This window comes from Callorhinchus milii, unplaced genomic scaffold (genome assembly GCF_018977255.1).
Source record: "Callorhinchus milii isolate IMCB2004 unplaced genomic scaffold, IMCB_Cmil_1.0 Scaffold4, whole genome shotgun sequence".
Lineage (NCBI taxonomy): Eukaryota > Metazoa > Chordata > Chondrichthyes > Chimaeriformes > Callorhinchidae > Callorhinchus > Callorhinchus milii.
Genome location: NW_024704745.1, coordinates 48,277,017 through 48,297,887, shown reverse-complemented (window position 1 = coordinate 48,297,887; position 20,871 = coordinate 48,277,017). Strand labels below are relative to the sequence as shown.

At 39.1% G+C, this 20,871-nt stretch overlaps 1 protein-coding gene across 1 annotated transcript in view; it reads right to left on the bottom strand.

Annotated features, from left to right (window-relative positions):
• dock9b (dedicator of cytokinesis 9b) overlaps positions 1-20,871 on the bottom strand; it is a 148,008-nt gene that overhangs the window by 8,681 nt on the left and 118,456 nt on the right. Inside the window, exons 40-52 of the mRNA XM_042334262.1 lie at positions 20,439-20,576; positions 18,522-18,704; positions 17,690-17,803; positions 17,104-17,319; positions 14,497-14,554; positions 9,917-10,023; positions 8,107-8,229; positions 7,795-7,908; positions 5,904-5,909; positions 5,459-5,494; positions 4,036-4,182; positions 1,936-2,146; positions 1,106-1,296 (exon numbers count right to left, since the gene is read on the bottom strand). Coding sequence (XP_042190196.1) covers positions 1,106-1,296; positions 1,936-2,146; positions 4,036-4,182; positions 5,459-5,494; positions 5,904-5,909; positions 7,795-7,908; positions 8,107-8,229; positions 9,917-10,023; positions 14,497-14,554; positions 17,104-17,319; positions 17,690-17,803; positions 18,522-18,704; positions 20,439-20,576 — 1,644 coding nt within the window. The remainder of the gene's footprint in view (positions 1-1,105; positions 1,297-1,935; positions 2,147-4,035; positions 4,183-5,458; positions 5,495-5,903; positions 5,910-7,794; positions 7,909-8,106; positions 8,230-9,916; positions 10,024-14,496; positions 14,555-17,103; positions 17,320-17,689; positions 17,804-18,521; positions 18,705-20,438; positions 20,577-20,871) is intronic.

The following is a 20,871-nucleotide window of genomic DNA, read 5'->3' as shown; positions in this document are numbered from 1 at the left end:
CAATTCACTGTCTATCAGGACAGCAGTGGTCCTGGAGTTGAGGGTGGAGGCAGAAAGATAGAGTTGGGTGTCATCTGCATTCACGTGCAAGTTGACCCCATGTCTGTGGAAGATGTCATCAAGGGGGAGCATGTAGATATTAAAGAAGAGAGGGTCAAGGACTGTTTCCATGCTGTGGGCAGCGCGGAAGACGTATTGGAGGGGTTCAAAGAGGGAATGGCGAGAAAGAAAGGAGCGGAGCTGGGACGCGGCGACTTGTTCCAGGACCTTGGAAAGGAATGGGAGGTTAGAAATGGGGTGGTAGCTGGAGAGGCGGATGGATCCAGGGAAGGTTTTTTCAGGTTGGGGGTGATGACGGCTGTTTTTAGGGGGGTGGGAACTGAACTGGTGGACAGAGAGAGGTTGATGACATCAGACAGGAGGGGGGCCAGAAGGTGAAGCTGGAAGACGAGGAGAGAGGTGGCGATGGAATCGAGGGAGCAGGTGGTGGGTTTGAGTTTGCGTACAGTCGTGTTGAGGGAGAAGGGAGAGATAGGGTCGAAGGAGGATAGGGGGTGATGGGTGGGGGATGGATCATGAGGGAGAGGTAATGTAGGGGTGGCTGTGGACAGGGCTGAGGTGGTTGAACATATTCCCTCGATTTTAGATTCGAGGAAGTCCAGCATCTCCTCACAGTTGGAGTTTGAGGAGAGGATGGGCGAGGTATGGGAAGGTGGACGGAGGAGATGGTTAGTGGTGGAAAAGAGAAGCCGGGGGTTGTCCTTTGCCTCCAAGATAACCCTGGAGTACAAGGAGGATTTGGCAGAGGCAAGAGCGCAGCGGTAGATCTTGTGTGTCAAATCTGCTGATGGACCGTTAGTTAGGATTTGGTAGAAACAATTAGTTTCTACCTTAGTAGCTGAGAAATGTAAGAATATTGCTCTACCCACTGGTCTCCTCTGTTTCCATATTCTGATTTTGTCTATCTCCGGGTCCTGATCTGACATTATTTTTAAATTCTAGACCCAAATATAAATCATGTTTCTCACCAAACCAAGAAAACAATTCCGTATGGGGAGCAGACGCACCTCATGGTGGGTTTAGAAATGTAAAAAAATCACCATACCTGAACAATCACACTGCCCTGGAGTTTGAGCTGTAACCTGATCATGTCAACGTCAGAAGACGCACAAAGGTGCCTCAGTTCTGCCACTTTGTTGCTCATTTCATCGATCGCCACCTCAATAGGATTCAGGTCAATGTGTTGTTGGTACATCACGGGAATGCGCTTCTTCACATATGGAAAGGAGTGTGTGGCTAAGGAAGATTGAAAGTATTTTCACAAGAGACAATTTAAAATAAATGAAGCTTTACAAGTTCATCGAAAAGGCATGATTTTAAATGCTGATTGTACATAATTGGGATTCTTTTGTTCTTACGGTACATTTAAGTGTTAATTGTTTCACTCTGCCTCGACAGCGAGACACCTCTCAAAGGACACTTCAAATGCATGCTGTGGGACTATGTATTTCACCGATGGTCACAGTGCTGTGCACATTGCTGCAGAAATAAAGCCTGTCGCTCAATGTTACGACTCAATTAATCTTTCATTCACTGTAACTGATTCACTGGCCTGATGAGTTAACTTATTAAGTGCTCTTCAGATGACAGGTACTTTGCATTTCTGATGAATTCAGACCTAAACCAGATCTTGTAAAAAACATTCTGTTCAGATAGTTAGCTGATTTACAGTCTTATTTCTCCAGTGACCTCAATTTAGTTAAGATGATCGCCTCTAAAAGGCTAAAGGCTGTCCAGCAAAAAAGCAAAGCAGATTAAAGGTCTAAGAGAAAAGTAAGATAAGGGTAATCAGCAATTTTTCTCACCTCTTGTAAAAATAAAAAATGTTCAATGAAACTTATTCATATAGATTGATTAAAAAGAAACTCTGCTTACTTGTTAGAATAGTTCTCCGTTTACATTGTTGCTCAACACCTCCTTGCTTTTTCCCAGATACTGTGAATGGCATCTCAAATACAAAACGCCGAATATTGTGACTCTTCTCAAAGTCTGTTTTCCTGTCCTGCGATTCCTTCTCATCAAGATAGGGAGTGACGTAGGTGACTTGAATATATGCATATTTCGCGTCCAAATCTTTGGGATTGACCTTTTTTAGAGAGTCACAATTTCAGAAAGACATTTGGGTGATGAGAATACAACATTTCTGTTAATGCAATTAATTCAATTCCTCACTTTTGATTAGTCTCCAGTTCTCCAGTTTGATTCTCCAAGTTCTGTGCATTGCATTACAGGCAGTGCAACAGACTAGTTATAGAAAAAATGTGTTACATATCTGACAAAGATTGCTCCTGAATTTAAAATGTACTCATTGGCCCAAACGTACTTAGATATTTCTGTTAAGATGTATAGTCATTATAGCAATCACTAAGGTTGTGAAACCTAGCTTTAACCCTACTAAGCACCTTCAGTCCATCTACGGCAACACAGCTGAGACCAGTTGATATCACTGACTGAATTTGGAGTTCAGTCAGGTATAATGACACTGAAAAACAAATCTTTCCCTTTCAGATATTTATTAAACTGTGGTGTTGTACGATCATTAATAATCGCCAGTTAATTTCCAAGATGTGTTAAAACATAACTCATGTCTTTTAAACACAACTCAAGGTTTTGATAGGGTAGACATAGGGAAGATGCTTCACTTGTGGGGGAGACCAAAACCAGGGGCCAGCAATATAAAATAGTCACGAATAGATCAAATAGGGAAATTAGAAGAAATTTCTTCATACAGAGAGTAGTGGGAATGTGGAACATGCTACCACAAGGAGTTGTTGAGGCAAATAGCATAGCTGTATTTAAGGGAAAGCTAGATAGGTACATGAGGGAGAAAGGAATAGAAGTTATGCTAGAAAGCATAGATGGGGAAGGGCAGGAGGAGGCTCATGAGGAGCATAAACACCGGCATAGACCAGTTGGGCCAAACAGCCTGTTTATGTGCTGAATATTCTAATATATTCTTTATAATACATGGCACTGGAGTTAATGGGGCCAGTTTTTGACCTTTCTTGCTCTTTTGTCGGCTCTAGAGTTTACCACAGAGAGCAATGTTGCAGTGCTTTCAGGTTATGCATCACTTCATGTTATAGTGGAATAGAATTACATCTGTGATTTTACACCATATCTGGAAGAAGAGATGTACTTTGCTCCTAGGGCGATGATATGTATCAAATAATGAAAGGCTTGAAAAGCCAGATTCATGGTTAAAATCAGTGTGAGTGTACTTTCCAGTGCACAGAATTCTGACCAAACTAATTCATTACAACATCCATCTATTTTATTCTATCTTCTCTATTAATAATCTTCTTCTATGCTAAAAAAATGACAATGTCTATCTGTGCTTCAAGACAGATCTCAATAATTGACTGACATAGACATTATTTATACCTCATCGAAAAGGTCTTGCACCTGGGAGTGAAATGGGCATATTTGTTTTCAGGTATCTCCTATCATTCATGAGTTATTTTCAGTTTTTAGCCGCAGTTACATCTGGTAGCCGCCGAGTCAAAGTGCCGCTGTGGCTCATAAACCCATATGTGATGGGGCACAAAGCCTCAATGACTGCCGTGATGTCACCTCCTGTGCACTAAGCATATAGTAAGTGTGGGTGATGCCATTTGCTGACAAAAAAGCCACTGTCGACGTCACATCCAGTGCATTGACAACACACACAGCGTGCAAGGGTATTTGGCGCCCTTGCCTTAGAAAATGACCACCACTTGTGCAGCACGCAGTTAACACTATATTCTGCATGCTAAAGTTACAACCACACAAGGATTCAATGGACAACCATATTATACATAAAATTGTGCGGTAATGAGGCAAATTCAAATAAAGTTGTCCTGCACTTCCCCTAATCACCTCCTACCCTTTAAGCAAAACAACAGAGCACAGCTCAACTAGAAATGGTATGAACTCAGTACTTCTTGCAAAATGCCGAGGGAGTTGGAATGATTTAGGAACCCAACTATTTCTCACCTTTCCATCATCATGAATCATTCGGACATTCTCAGGGCCAAACTTGTCAGAGTAGAGCTTCAGTAGTCTCTGGGAGATTTCAGAGAGCTGAGTGAGCTTTGGTTCTTTATAAATGTATTCCTTCCCATCTTCGTCCTCAAAGAACCCCTATTAAATAACATCAAAAGGGCCATTTGGCATTCAAACGCATTAGGAAAAAGCAGATTACACAGTATTAAAAGAACAAAGCATACATGTTTGAGAAGACAAAACAAAAGCAAACAAAGATTCTGTGCGAGTTCCCCAAGTATTGGCACGGTACTGTATTGTTTCCATTTGCTTGATCCAAATAATTTGAGGGGGACAAAGTAGCAAAAGGTTTGGTAAGGTGATACTAAATGTAGATCTATCGTGAATACAACTCTAAGAGAACATTACAAGGATTATAACAAGCTAATTCCTCAAAGTTAAATAATTTCCCATAAATTGGTGCAATGCAACAAAGACACGACTTGGGGAGAAGAATCTGGGTCTCATTCTTATTTTTGAGTGAAAATAAGATGAGACCTCAGAGCTTGTTATACACAGTAAGATAAGGTACTGCTTTTCAGGTTAGTGTAGACCAGAATATCAGACTCACAAAGCTTGGTCAGCATGGCGACGACACACCCTGATACATGGATGTTACTTTGCAGTCAAAACACAATTTTTGTTAATAAAATGAGAAGGTGCGTCATCCGAATATTGAAACTTGTAAAATCTTTTGTATAGTTCAAACCAATTATCTGTGATTGTGAAAGAAATGCTACCACAGAATCAAAATAGTGCAGGTTTTTGATAATGTATGGATGTTTGGGATTATTGCTTCCCATTTCTTTCAGTTTTGGTAAGTGAAGGAATGGTTGGAAATCTGGAAAAATTGCAGATGTTAGAGGATGTCTGAGTAATCTGAAATCATTGGTTTGATTTAGAATCCAACAACAAGCCTACAAGACCAACACTGGGATATGAAATAATCCATATCCCAATCATGTGCAGATACTGAACCCACACACAATGCCTCTGATTTAAAAACTCAAATATTGGATAGCATTGCCCTTAAAAGCAGTCCCTGTTGCATAGCAAGTGTTTCTAGATTCAGCATAGCTTCAGATTGTCCTCAGGACATGATTTGTAAAACATTTAAGCATTGAGGACAGGCACCATCTGAACCAGTAATTATTGTGTGAAACAGTTGCAGGAGATGGAAAGATACAAAATCAAACCTAATGCAAATAAAATTACAATTTAAGCAGGAGACTTCATTCAATAATAGGCAATGTAACGGATTCCATGAAGTACTGATGATGTGTACTTTTGATAGACTGACAAAATTACCCACATCAAACCAAAGCGTCTTAATGCAGTTACGTTTGCTGCATTTGTGATACTATCATTGAATTACCTCCACATCTCTTTCATTGTCTGTAAACTGGTATTGCTATAAGATTATAAAAAAAAAACATTATGTTTGATCCTAGCAGTTATACTACTCGTAGTAATTACCTAAAACTAGAGAATTGACATGGTAAAGCACTGGTAACAAGACATCTATTGAAAGACAATCAAATCCAACTTCTCAACACTTGGGTGAATGAATACTACAGCAGAATCTTAAATGAGATGGTGATAATACCATATTTTACAGTAGTGGGTGGATTACAAAGAGCCAAATGGTTTCACTCCACAACATGCATATCTATGTGAAGCAAGGCAGTGTATTATATTCTTAACAGCACCTTCATCCTCTAGTCAGCTTTACTATTATGACTGCAAAGCAAACTGGCACATCACACCAAGGCACATTAACTGCTTAAAGCTTACATGGAAGGGTATACTGCAGAACTTACCGCTGCCTTTAAGAGGGGAAAAGAGTGGAAAGAATCCATTAATGAAGTTCAGAAAAGCCACAATTTGATTTAAATGCTATATACAGTAGGGAATTTAATATATAAAATATAATTAGAGTTACTTTTATTGGTTTATATTAAATCAGTGATAAAATATTTTTTTCAAATACATAGATCATTATGTTCATTGCCCCACTTATACAGGAGGCTTTGACTAATGCTGCCAATGAGAAATAGTTCCACAGGGGCTGACAAACCCTTCTAGTACCTTGAATTACTATCTCTGCAAAGAGCAGGAATGAAAGGACCTTTCAGGTACTTGCAGCGCAGTTGTACAATGAACAGTGAACTCCCAAACACCAGAGCAGCTCACATCAATGTCATGTTCATTCAGCCTTCCAATAACAAACATGGCATTTTTATTTAACTGAAATATTATTTTGTCACTCGCTCAAACACTTGTGATATTTTAACATGTGATAGTTTGAGATACACCCATGGAAAGAAAATAGAACTGAACAGTAGAGAAAGAAATGCATAGCAAACAAATAATACAATACTCTTGTGAATCTCAGGGTATAAATGTCTGCAAAGATACAAATAATTGTAAAACTTTCTGTGGATCCTATTAGATTCTACTAATACTATTTAATTCAAACCACAATGTGTTTGAAGTCCACAGAAAATTATTTCCAGCATATTTTCTTCAAAAAACATGAAATAGTAATAAATTACATAAGATAGCGAGGAACGCAATGGAATTTGGAACACAATGGAATTTGTAACTCAAGGTACAAGAGTTTACAGAACTAATCCATCTTTTGAGACTTGTTGAACATAGATTGCCAGCGGCTCCAGGAAAGCTCCCGTCTCTTGGAGCCAACTAGTATGCATTTGAATTGTTTAAAACATAATTTCAATTGAAACATTGATACTAAAAATGTAAACATTACGATATTTATTGATTAATCAGGTTACCTCTAAATATTAGCCAATTTACATATCAAAAATCGAAGCCTTTCACAACTGCTTTCAATAATAATCTTTTGAAATATCATGTCAAAACACTGCAAAGGCTTTATATAATTAGTTACTCTGAAATTACCAACTGCTGTTATCCAGGTAAATAAAGCTGTTATTCTGCACCAACATCATTCCACAAACAATGAAACAAATGATTATTAAGTTTTTAAGTCACTATAAATGATCTTGGATTAAATTTCCTGTTTTATTTGAAATATATCATGGGAAGTTTGTCATGCACTAGAATAGGCAGACAGGACCTTGGTTAAGATCTCAGCTGAGAGTCTTGGTATACCGTTTAAGTTAAACCTTCTGTTGTACTTTTTTTTAAGAAAAACGCCAGTTTCACTTTCTTTGCCAAATAATTTAATTTATCTTTCCTATCTTTTTCGCCCCGTCTCCAAGACATTCAACTTCTTTGTTTTCTTCCTTTCATCTCTCATTGTCCATTTTGGTCAATGAATAAGTTTTTCCTTTTAAAAAAATACGCATTTGTTGATTGAAAAACACAAGTTTTATAACAAGGTGTATTTTTCAGCTATTTGGGTTCATATTTGGGTTGACCTGATAGAAAATTTCAGAATTTTTTTTACTATAGCAATACAGCATCATCAGATTTTATTAGATATAATTGTATTATCATTATTATTATTGCACTTAATATAGTGTTTCGTGTTGAGGGGACATCTCAAAGTGCTTCCCACATTTAGTATAAAGTGTAATCACTGTGTATTTTGTAGAATAATGTTGATTCAGATACTAAGTGCTAACTTTTAAATAAATTGAATCAGTCTGGATGATTTATTTTAGTCGTAAAGGTAGAAAGTTATGCCTGATGTATTATAAAGCTTGAAGAGAGAAAACTCACTTGGCCAAAAAATGCGACTCGAAAGTATGTGCCTAAAAGCCTCTTTCCTGTGAGAATCACTTCGGCAATTTTTTTATAAGCTTGATGAAGTGTTTCGTAAAGGTGGGCGAGTTTCTGCAAAAGAAAAGATGTTCAGTTTCCACTTGTAATTCAGCATCTCAAAAATACATTGGACAGAAATGACCGTCTTTGCTGGAGTGACTTGTAAGAAGATTGCTGAAGTTTTAGAGCTGAAATAATGCATGTCAATTCCTGGATGATTATCCTATTGGACAAGAAACTCTAGATCCCCAAAGAATTCAAGTTATTTACCTCAAATTCACGTCTTTTCTCATAAACAGGAATGATCAGTTTGTAGACGTCAGAAATAGGCTCGTAGCGTTCAGCCTTCCAGAGTCCATCAGCACACTGCTCCAACAGCTCCATCAGCACATCCTACAAGTTCATTAAACACTGGCATTAGAGGGGCCCAGACACAAGGGCTTTTTGTTCAACAATTACTGCACAACATGAACTCTAAACACTAGATAATGTAGACCATGATAACCTGTTTTATCTTGTAGTAAACAATTGAACCAGAGGACACGGCCTGTGATTGAAGGCGGGGGCAAATCGATTGATGGGAGGTAAATTCAGAAAAAATCTGCGGAAACACTGCTTCATGAGCGAGTAGTAAACATATTGAACAGGCTCCCTAAGGAAATGGTGGAAGCAGAAAGTGTTGAATCTTTCAAGAACAGATTAGATAGATTTCTGTTAGGATATAATATCTTGGGATACAATATATTGTTTGGGACACAACATGTGTATGAGACTGCCAGGATGGTGGAAGATGAACTGGACCTTGATCTTCTTTCGCCCAGCAAAATCTTATGTTCTTTACAGTTATATTTAGAAGTACATTACATCTGGAAAGTACACAACACATGAATGGAGATGCTCAATATTTTTTAAAACTTATAACCTTTAACAGTTTCTTGCAAATTTTGCAAATCTGCCAGCAGCTACATATTACTACATAAACATGAATCAACCCTTTCCCAAACTTCAGAGAAACAGAGTGGGAGTTTTCTGAACAACAAGCTTCAATGTAGGGTGTCCCGCCTGGCTCAGTTGGTAGCAATCTGCCTCAGAGACCACATTGAAGCTCTGAGCTCAGTAAATGCTAACCCTCCAATGCATTGTCAGAGGTGTCAACCCCAATATGCACTCCTGCTCCACCCAAAATCAGCTCAGTGCTGATCATGGACAGAACCACAAAGAAGTGTGCATCAGAACCTCAGTCCTTCAAACCCCTGTATAAGCAGCAGAATCTTTATTAAGTGTTTGGACTTTGATCGTGTTAATAATTAACCAGTTCATTTGAAATGATTGTTAAAACAATCACATTAGAGGCTATTGCATTTTTGGAACTATTGATAAATAAACTTGCAGCGTAAGCTTATGCTGATCACTCTTGGAACTGCTTATGAAGTACATTGTGCAATTTTTGCTTCCCTCTTCTTTGTCTACTTCTGAATAACTAAGTTGAAAAATGCTATCTGTCTTGATTTTTCTTTGAAGTCATAGAACATTTAAGTAAAAAGTATATGAAACAGATAATGCAAATTTGGTTTGCGCACAATGAAAGGCGTTATACAAATGTTGCTGTTGTTTAAGGAAGTCATTTCAACAGAGTATTTACCTTATGCATAGTCTGCATTTTTTTTTACTTGTTAATGATCAACAGCAGCTTTTATAAAGATTGTTACGCACCTAAACTATTGAAACTACAATGGAAGAACACAAGGTACCGCAAAACTTTTGTTTTTTCTGAACTCCAGAAATTTAGGATATATTGAGAGATTCTTACAAAGAGGAGAACCACAGATAATAATGTCCATTCTTACATCAATGTGACCTCATGTATCTTGGGACATTGATATTTATAACATGATGGTGACTGATTAACTAAGCAATAAACATGCCATCAAAACAGCAAACAGATCTTGTATTAGTGTGTGATAGGCAAACACTCAGGGTGTTTGTGAAACAAAACAAGTGGCTAAAGACAAATCCGAATGCAGGAAGAAAATACACATCATTGACATCAGGTGTTAATCTAATGAGTGTATCAACTCACCTCATTGTAGTGAACATCTTGCATTCCTACATCTTCCATCATGGCAGCTTCTTCGTCTATATTAGGTGTGATCACCTTAAAAGCTGTGCAACCTTGTTTAAATATGGCTGGAAAAAATAACAGAAGCGTGTGTTTGCACACGATACCCATACCTCAGCATTTTCTAGATTATTTTAATTGATCAATTGGCCAATGAAAAAAAATCAGATAATAATGCACATCAACAACAACAAAATTAAATTTATATAACGCCTTTCATATCGGGAGGAAGTCCCAAGATGCTGGACAGTCTTTGCACCCGAGCTGCAGGTTGGGTTCAAGAGGGGTGGAAGATGATCAAAGGCGTGGTTGAAGAGGAAGGTCTTGAGATGGGCCTGGGAAGGAGACAAGAAAGGGGCAAGGTGGAGGTTCTTACTATCCACAGGGTGGGTGAAGAAGGGTTAAAGGCTCGACCACTGGCAGGGTGGGGGACTTGGAGCAGGCAGCTGAAATCAGTTAACTGCACAGTTAGGAGAAAGGCTTGGTAAAAAATATTTATTTTCCTCTTGCTGAAGCACTGGACTTATTCTAAATACTTAACGTCATCTTTTCCTCTCAATCACAGAATCATATACTGATACAGCATCGAGACAGGCCACCTATACTTTGTCTAATATATTCTCAATCTCTCTGCTGATGTTTTTCTCCATATGAGCTTTCTAATCTGTTCCCAGCCCATACTCTTTGATATTCCACTTTCAAATTTATTTTTAATAAATTTATGGACTCTGCTTCAACAATGGTTTGGCAGAGATTTCCACAATCTCCTTTTCTCTTCTTTCCATTTCTAAAATCCTGATAACAATTTGTGCAGTTGACATAGGACTTTTTATGTTGGGAGGACATTTCAAAGTGATGTATTGGATTTACTTATAAAGTGTAATGATTGTGTATTTTGTAGGCAAAAGTGGCATCAATTTGCAATAGCAAGTGTTCCACAAACAAAAAAGTATTTATATAGTGCTTTGATGCAAGTAGTGTCTCATAGCCTTTAACGGCTTTATATTAGAGGGCAGGTCATGTGAAGTAGGAAGAGAAAAAAAAAACAGGTATTTGGAAAGACAATATGGACTTTATCCAACTGATTATGTTTCACAAGTCTGTAACTCGCACATTCTCAAAGATAGGGAAGAGACTGATGATTTGAAGTAGAACCTCAGGTCAGTTATGGCATGAGTCAGATGCTGTATTTAGATTCACATATTATATGATACTGATATGATTCCATCCTTGCCCTAAGCTGAAGAGTCAACTGCACCAAATTAACATGTGTATTTCTAAGTCATGTGATGTGACATTGCTTGGTGAAAGATAATAGATAATAATAATGGTGCAAGCCAAGTGCCTTGTACAGCTGATTGAAACTATTTGAATTCTTAGTACATAGACCATGAATCACTTTATTGTTCCGTTACAATCTGTCCAATTAACTTTCAAGAGGAATTAATTAAATATCTAAAAAGGAGTAATTTCCAGCAGAGAAAGGCAATAACAGCAACTTGTATTTATACAACTCCCTTTACGTGGGTAGTCACTGAGCACTTAACAGCGACATGGACTGATGACGAGCTGGAAAGTGGGGGAGGGGATGACCAAAGGCATGGTTGAGGCATGATTTGAAGATGGCCAAAGAGGGGGCAACATGGAGGGATTGAGTTAAGGAGTTCCAGAGATTCGGGACATAGTGGCTGAAAGCACGGCTGCCACTTGTGGAGCGGAGTGACGATGGATGTGTACTAGACCTGTGCCAGCTGAGCATAAGACACTGGGTAGAGGAGTGAGGTATGAGCAGATCGGTGAGGTAGGGAGGTGTCATGACTTGAAAAGATTTGAAAGTGAGAATCTCTAAATAAAATCAATCCATTCTGCAATTCTGCAAAGGAGAGACAGTGGAGCCTGGCAAGAACTGGCTTGATGGGAGTACAGAGCCTGCTTTGGGTAAGGACACTAGACAGAGATTTGAATAATTTAATAACAATACTTGCATTTGATATTGCAGTCTCAGCACATCGTTGAAAAGTCTCAAAGTACTTCAAAGTGTAAAATGGATTTACTGCATTTTGTGGGTGAAACACAGCAGCTAGTTTGTGAAAGCAATGTCCTACGAACAGCCACGGCGTCAATTTTATTTGGGGGATTGTTGGCCAGTAAACACCCTTCTCTTTTTGAATATTATCCCTAAACAGACAGACAATTTAACGTCTTATCCAAAGGACGGCACCACGAACAATGCACCTCCCCACCCCTCCCGCTGGCAATGCATTGGAGTGTCACCTTAGACAATATGATTCCAAGTGCCGAAGTGGGACTTCAGTCCACAACTTTCTGACTTGAGTGCTACCACTGACCCAAGCTGATACACATTTGAACCTTGTTAGGCAGGTGAACAAACTGAATTAATTGCTCTTTCAAAGAGCCAGCACAGACATGATTGACCAAACGCCCTTTTCCTGTGCTGTAAATTTCTATGGTTCTAATCTTGCAGAAGCTTAGAACCATAGAATGCTTGAGTTTATCAACTGTTTTCTTGGTCCACCATGTGTATAATCTTAAGATGTATAAAGAAGCTTATTAAATTCTGTGAATGCAAACAGGTATGGGACCCCAAAGGGACAAATACATAGACTTATGAACAGGAATAAGGTTTATTCATTTTTGAGCAGATTGTGTCCAATATTCAGATCTGGGCTGATGACAGAAAGAAAATAGCCTTCCTGTTTAAAATTAAACGAGTTCAGAGGAGGTAAAAGCAAGTGCATTAGCTTGATGTACTGTGCTGCTTGTCCAGCATCAGGCTGTTAGTATAGAAGTGAGCATATTTTTAGCTGACAAAATAAGGGGTTTTATTTTCAACAAATAATAATGCAACCATTCCCCTCATCAAAACTATTAGTCACCAAGATAATTTCGGCAATTTACAGCATATTCCCATTCTCCAAGGAAGTAATATTAGTTGAAAGTTGCTCAACTTTTTCCTACATCTACGTGACCATTGCTATTTGAGAAAGAATTACCAACTTGGGTACCCAGAGGTACCTAATGAACAAAACCTAAACAAAGTGCAAACTGTGCTGTCCAAGATTCCAGATCCATAACACATGGCTTTCTTGTACTTTAGCAGTTTTTAGTACTTAGGCACCAGTTTAATGCACCAACACGACTTGTTCTATGATGCAAATTTTACTACATGAATGTCCTTTGTACTCATTAAACACTATCAGTAAAATGACCTAACCCTAATTGTAGGGTCAGAAAAAGCAGTGCAAAGGCCAAATGGACAAAATTATGCAACAGTAGATGAAATTAGAAAGGTTCATATGTTTTACTAGTTTATGATTAATTAGTGCTATGTTCTAAGATATGGAATTTTAAAGATAGAGCTCTACAATTTATTTGCAAAATTACCAAATAGTCCACATACTCAACACACCTCAGTGCTTCTTCCAAAACATCAGCATTATCTACTCAAATTAATCACATTGACCACCCATTACTGCACTCATACTTTGGTGCTGCTGTTACCCATATAAAATGGTCAGCTCCTAGCATTGGCTCATGTTTCAGTTGGCTATCTAAGTATTGTGCACACCTGAGTTTTTGTTTTATTGAGCAACCAAAGAGTGCTGAGAAGCATACCACCAGCAAGTTTAAAAACAGTAGGAAAGGAAATCAGAAACCATTTTTCTAGGAACAGTCAGCTCTGTGAAACATTGAGACATCCTTCCGATGTGAAAGGGGCTATATAAATGTAAAATTATTGCAGATAAGTCACAATGTAGTTTGGTAGTTTAAAGCCTATAACATTGTATGAGGTGGTTAGACATTTTCTGAGAACTTAACTCTGACACAAGATTGACTCAGAGACAAGTTCTCACAGACTGGCATGATGTAAATGGGATTCTTTGGAGGGACTCACTTTATACCCAGAGACATTTATTTCCTTTGTGAGGCACCATTTCTACTGCTATTATTCCAACCGCTTTTTCAATCCCATTGTTTCCTTTATTCATTCAGCTCCATAGATGACACTTTCCCTGGTACAAGTACAACTTTTTAATGTGCTTTTTATGTGATGATTATTTTAAGCTGAGGCCGGCGCCTCTGCTCGACTGGAACCGGCCTCCTGCTCGTCCCTCACACCCTCCGCCCCACCATCAGAGGTCACGCTTTCAGCCACTATGCCCTGAAACTCTGGAACACCCTCCCTCAATCCCTCCGCCTTGCCCCCACTGTCCCCTTCTTCAAGTCCTGCCTGAAAACCTTCCTCTTCGACCATGCTTATAGCCACCTCCCCACTCCCACCGGCTCGGATTCCGGCTCCTCCACTGTTAAACGCTCTGAGATGCTACCCTGCGTGGAGGGTGCTATGTAAGTGCAAGTTGTTGTTGTAATATGTGATTGAGTTGAAAAATAGTGAACTCTGGACATATTCCAGTGCCAACATGTAGTTTTAACACAATAATTCTGGTCTGTGCTGAGTGATTTTTGACATCCTCAACAAAACAATTCTGATATTTTATTACTTCCAATTTGGTCCTTACCTTTTCTTTTGAGATATTCAGCCACTAGCGCTGCTACATGAACATAGCACATTGCTGCCTGAAAACAAACAGAACACAGCATTACCAGTATACTGTCCTGAGCATCTGTGAATAGCTCTTCTAATGGTCCCGTTGGTAAAGATAACAGTGGGCTTTAGAGAAGCAAATGTTGGAAGTGGGAATTGTGGTCTATGCTGAGTTAACTGATTTCAGCCAGGAACAGCTTGGGTACCTCTAATGACCTTAACAGCCCTTGGTTTATTAATAAAGAGACAAATCAGTTTGAATCCTCCCTCTCAATTGCTAGTTATCCAGAGACCTCTGCAAAAAAATATGTGTGTAGATGTCAAATGAGGTCTTGTTCTGGTTCAGCTGCATTGCCTACACAAGGCTGAATATGACAATGCTCAGTGTCAAGAATCATATAAAAATGACTATTTTGGCACGGTATCACAGGGCACATGGTTTCATTGGAACAGCAACCCTGTACAAGAAAAAGCAAGTTTTTCTTCTCCATTGGGAGAAGAGCAGAGGGCAGAACATTAGTTAAATTACTCTCATGATTTCCCACCTTCTACTTTACTTTTGAAAAATATCAGACAGCAACAGACAGGCAGCTCCCAATTGTGCGCTGCACAATTAAACAAGAGCTGATCCCAAGATTTCATTAATTAACTAAATGAATAGCAATACAAGTTTCTGTATCTATTATATACAAACTCTATAATGTTGATCCCCCCTTTGCATATTAATAAACCACAAAATAAGCCAGAAGGGAAGTGCAGAATACATCTGATGGATGAGCTGTCACTGTTTAATTAACAGAAGAAACAAGCCAGTTCAGAATGTCGATGAAAAACATCAATCTGTATGGCAACAATTTGTATTTATATAATGCCAGCCACATAAAAGAACATCACAAAATGTGAGCAATTGGAGCAAGAAATGGGATACATCTAATGGCACAATAAATTCAATTTTGTTAAACAGGTTTTTTTAAAAGCAAAGAGGGGTATGAAGTTGAAGTGGATTGTGAAGAGTTCCAGGGAATAAGGAGTGCGATGGCTAAACACTTAGTCACTGATGTTGGGATAACAGCAAGTCTGAGTCAATGAAAATGGATGAAGGGTCTGGGATGTTGGGTTGAAGCTGGGAATGGAGCGATTTAAAGGATAAGGAGTTAGTGAGGCTTGGAAAAGAAGGATGTAGTGGGGAAACATGGAGCAGGACTTAGGCCTCTGAGTTCTTAAACAAGTTTGTGAAGGATAGAACCTGGATAGTCTTAATGCAATGGGCAGGAATTCAGAGTGAAGCAGCTTGAACATGGAATGGTAGCACGCAACTACGTAAGTGGGTGGCAACAACATTTTCATGGACTTTGACAAGAAAAGGAATGTTAAGATAGGGCAAAGGAAGCCACAGTCCACTCCCACGGTACAATGTTCCAAGTCCTATCATGAGGATTATCATTTCTTGACCATCTGGCTAAGATTAAGTTTAGTATCTGTTCTTATCGAGTTTTGCCCACAAAATAATTAGTCAATTCACTTTATGGTATATTCTGTGCACTTCCCTTCCCAAAGACGTGATAAGGCACTATGTCAAATGCAAGGATTATTATTGTTAATAATAATTAACACCTGGCAGTGCTCTCCCTTCAAGGGTCAGATCATGTAGTTCCCCATGATTTATTCAGCAGGATGGAGCTATTGCCTGGAAAGCCGTGCCTTCAGCCCTCTGTTGGCTGGGATAGGAATAGCAGAGGGCAGTGATTTCAGGAGTTTGACTGGTCCTCACAAAGAGGAGTGAAGAAAGTGGATCAATCTTGAACACTTTGGCACCAGGCTTGTGGTCACAAAGGTGATCCGGACACCTGACTTGAGTGGGCATGAAGCGAGGAATCGGGTCTATTTCGGCCTTTGATGAGTAGGCTCTCAGATTTGGGTGCGGAAAGTGATTCTGTTTAGAGGGTGGGGGGTGAGGGGGAGGAGTAGGCAAAACCTAGCTCACCAAGACGACAACACTAGAGCTCTATAGATACTTGAAAAGGGAAATATGTATTTCAAAAGTAAAGGTTTCAAGGGAAATGGAGAAAAGATCCCTAAAGTGCCCTTAATAGATCACGTGTGATTTAATAAAATGGTGAAACAGACTGGCTGACTGACTCTTGGTCCTATTACTTTATAAATTGGTTTTATATTGAACTGGAAGCACAATTACTGAAGCAGAACACTGGATTCTATACTGCATAGATTTGGGAGAAAAATCACTTTCATCATTTCCCTCACAACTGTTTGGGGCTACAATATCCCCAACTTAGAACCTGCTGAGTCTTTGAATATAGGAAGACACTTTGAAAGGCAAATAAAACCACCTGAAGCAAGGCAGCCCTTGGTTAAGAAATCAATAACCAATTGTATTATGTTGTTATCAAACAACTAGCTAACTGACTGCAATCTTCTGGGTTCAGAAGTACAGAATAGGCTTTTAAGAACTAAACTGCTTAAAATGCACATGCAATAAACTTTTTAAAAACTGTTGAAATGCAAACTGTTGAAAAGCTGCTCCCAGGCCACACTGCTCAGGCCGCCTTGTGTTCACAATTACCTCCGACAGATCTCCATTTTTGACATGGATTTTTGCCATACTGTCCAGCCAAGTTTTCCTCAGCTCTGGAGTACTAGCATACGACTTCGCCAGACTGTACTGCAGATCCACCAGCATTTCGGGATCATTTTCATGCTCTTTCATTTGAGCAGTAGCCATTAGTACTGTGCGAATACGCTTTGTCAAGTCTTTAACCTCAGAAGGAAATCCAGTAGACTGTAATAAAGCAAAATATACATAACTATCATCTCAAGCTTTGTTGGGCAAACAGTACACTTATAAAGGTACCTATTTGTAATTACACCAATACAGTAAGACCACAAATACTAAGCCTCACTCTAACCATACATTGAACACAACTATATCCAATGGAGTGAAATACTGCCAGACTAAGTCATTTGTTTTTACAAACGTTTGCAATAAGGTTTTCTACAACAACAAAATTACATTTGTATAGCGCCTTTTACGTTGGGAGGACGCCTAGAGCTCCAACTACCTTAAATGATCATCAGATTGGCTAATCCAATATTGAAAGTAATGGGAAAATGTTAGATCTAGCAACAAAATACCAAAAATAGCAGCTCACCTTAACAGCTTTATCACTGTTGGCACAATTGTTTATAATGGCAAGTGACTGCTGGAATCTGGTTCCTCCAATCCCAACCACATCTGCTATCAGCTGACTTACCGCGATGATCACCTACAGAAACCAATGCGGCGATTAATATCTCAAAACAAAATTGGCCATTTTTCCATGGGTTGGGTGCACTGAAATCTCTCAAACTTATTTTCGTTCAATTCGATTCAATTATGTCAAACTTGCAGAAATCGTATCATTCAGGGTTTAAAAATGGAAATTTTCAGACCCATTATTATCCAGAACAACCATTTTCATATACTTTTCAACCTGTTTTATTATCTGTACATGTTTTATTTGAATGTTCCTGTTGTCTTCCCTGATTTAATTGTATTTTACTTGCAGTGGGAGATAATACAAATGGCCAATTTGAAAAAAATACATCTTGGATGTGACTAAACAAACTGAGATACTGGGTTGAGGTTGGGGGAGCGGAAAACAACATGGGGTTTCAGGTAAATAGCAGAAACGCTGTGCGCAAACAGTAGGTAACTTTCAAATCATTGCAGCTGAACATATCATCCACATCTCATATTCAAGTATCACAGTGTGACAATGAACATTGCAATAATAATATAATCTATTGCTTTAATAATTGCAGCATTCCTAAACTAGCAACAGTACGATTGCGATGTGCAAGAGGAAATAAAAATGCTGACACATTCTTGGATCCTGCACCTGGTTCCACACACTTTAACATAATGAAACTATAATTTCCTTAAAAAGACAATGCATCCAAAGTTCAGCATCTCTTAAGATTCAGACCATATCACTCACTGACCTGCAAGTGAGTCCTCACAAACGATCGTCTTCTTGTGTACTCAAAGTTGTTCCTCATTAAAAAATAAAGAAGTGTGGAAGCTTCACTTCTGATTGTGCTCAGTTTGGAGTTGCAGCACTTCAAAATCTCATAGCAGAGTGCAGCACACGTATCAGCTCTGCCTTCAAAGAACGTGGATGGAAACTGAGAGAACAGAAGGTTTATGAAGCTGAGCTGGTGCTACGTGGAAAAACTGCAAATTTAAAGATGGCAGCAAGCTCACTGCAACTTAATCTTTACATTTGACATACAGTAACCCCCGCCTTACCAGACATCGGGTATCCAGAATTCCAACCTAGCCAGAGTGGGTCCAACTCCAGTTTTTTTAAAAAAATATTCTGCGGGCTTGAATGTAGACTCCCGCCAGCCCACTCTCCTAGCTCTTGCCCACACCAAGCTGAACACCCCCCTTGCTGACCTTCACTGTGGCCAGGGATATCAACTTTGTCTCAGTTTGAGTCCTGTGAGCAGAAGACAGCTTATTCGCTATCTTCTGCCCATGGGATTCAAGCAATGACAATGCCTGTACCATACCAACATTTGCTGGCATTTTGCGGCACCGAAAAATGTTGGTAAATGCTCATACTGGCATTGTAATTACACTTAGCGAGAAATTCCAGCTTGTCACCACATCTTACCCCCACCCCCAACCACACACACACACACTAATCTGGCTAGCCAGAATTTAAGTGTATAGCTTTTCAAGTCGGGAGGATATCTCAAACCGCTTCACCTGATTTACTGTAATATGTAGTGACTGTATATTGCTGGAGAACCCGGCATCCAATTTGTGCACAGCAATGCCTCACAAACTGCCATGCGGTGCTTGAAGGAGAATCCATATTAACTTACAAAACTAGATAAATATAAATAATCCCTCCAAAACCAAAAACAATAATAAATTGGTCATTTTCAATCTACGACTGTTTGTGGGACATTGCTGTGCGCAATTGGCTGCCGCATTCGCCCACAAATATACAGTCAATTCACTTTACGGTGTGTTCTGTGAAGCGCTTTGGGACGTCCTCCCAATGTGAAAAGCGCTACATCAAATGCAAGGATTATTATTATTATTATATATTAAATATCCAAAATGAGTACAGGGATATAGGGAAAGCACAGGAAAATGGGACCAAAAGAACTGCCCTTAAAAGAGCCAGCACAGTAACAATGGGTCGAATGGCCTTCTTCTGTGCTATAAAAATGTTGTGGTTCTAAGTGAATGACCAATTTTAACAGGAAAATTGTAGGTCAGGCAGCATTTATGGAGAAAGGAAAGTGAGTCAACGTTTCGGGTTCACGACCCTTTGACAGAACTGAGCCATGTTGGAAGGGAGAGGTTTTTAAGTACTAACAGAGAGGCGGGAGGCAGGGCAAGGAAGACAATGGAGAAAATGGGGTAGAGGACAGGGGATGATGAGTTAAAGAGGTGTTAATGATCCAAAACAAAAGGGGGATTGCAACAAAACAGTGGACAAGAGGTGTTAATAAATCAAAACACTTTCTTTTCTCAATAGATACTGCTTGACCTGCTGAGTATTCCCAGCTACTGTTTTTGTTTCAGATTTCCAGCATCTGCAGTATTTTGTGTTTTGTTAACAGGGAAATTATTGGCCAGGAAACCAATATAAACTCCCTTCTCTTTTCAAATAGTGCCATATTGATCTTTAATGTCCACCTGAACAGGCAGATGGGACATCAGTTTAATGTCTCATCCTGAAAGATGACAATGCAGTACATCCCTGGCACTGCATTGGAGTATCAGCCAAGACAGTGAGTTCAAAGTGCTCATGTGGGGTTTGAACCAGCAACTATCTGACTTAAAGATAAGAATGCTACCACTGAGCCAGGATAATAAGCTTTTAAGAACTCACTTACCTTGTACACTAGGTTCCTCAAAGCAGCAAACACGTACTTTAATGCCATTTCTGATTGGTTGATTTGGAGGAAGCAAAGAAGGACATCAAAAACTTTTTTCATCAGTGGATTGTGTCCGTGATCAGCAAGGAGCTGGCCCTAGGAAGTCAAGAGATCAAATTCCGAGTGAAAGATAGATCATTGAACTTCTAACAAACACAGTATAATCCCAAAGAACATAATAACTTGCTAGAATCATGTATGAATACTTTGAAAAAATTATTAGAATAATTACTATGTGCATATCACGTAGCATTTTATTGTTAATTAAAAAATACACCAAGACTTGGCATTTTCCCACTTAAGTTTTATTGCTTATGTTCTTGGTGGACATAGGTTTGCAATAAAAATCATTACCTCCACCTTATGTGCAACAGACTTGCCAGCTGCCAAA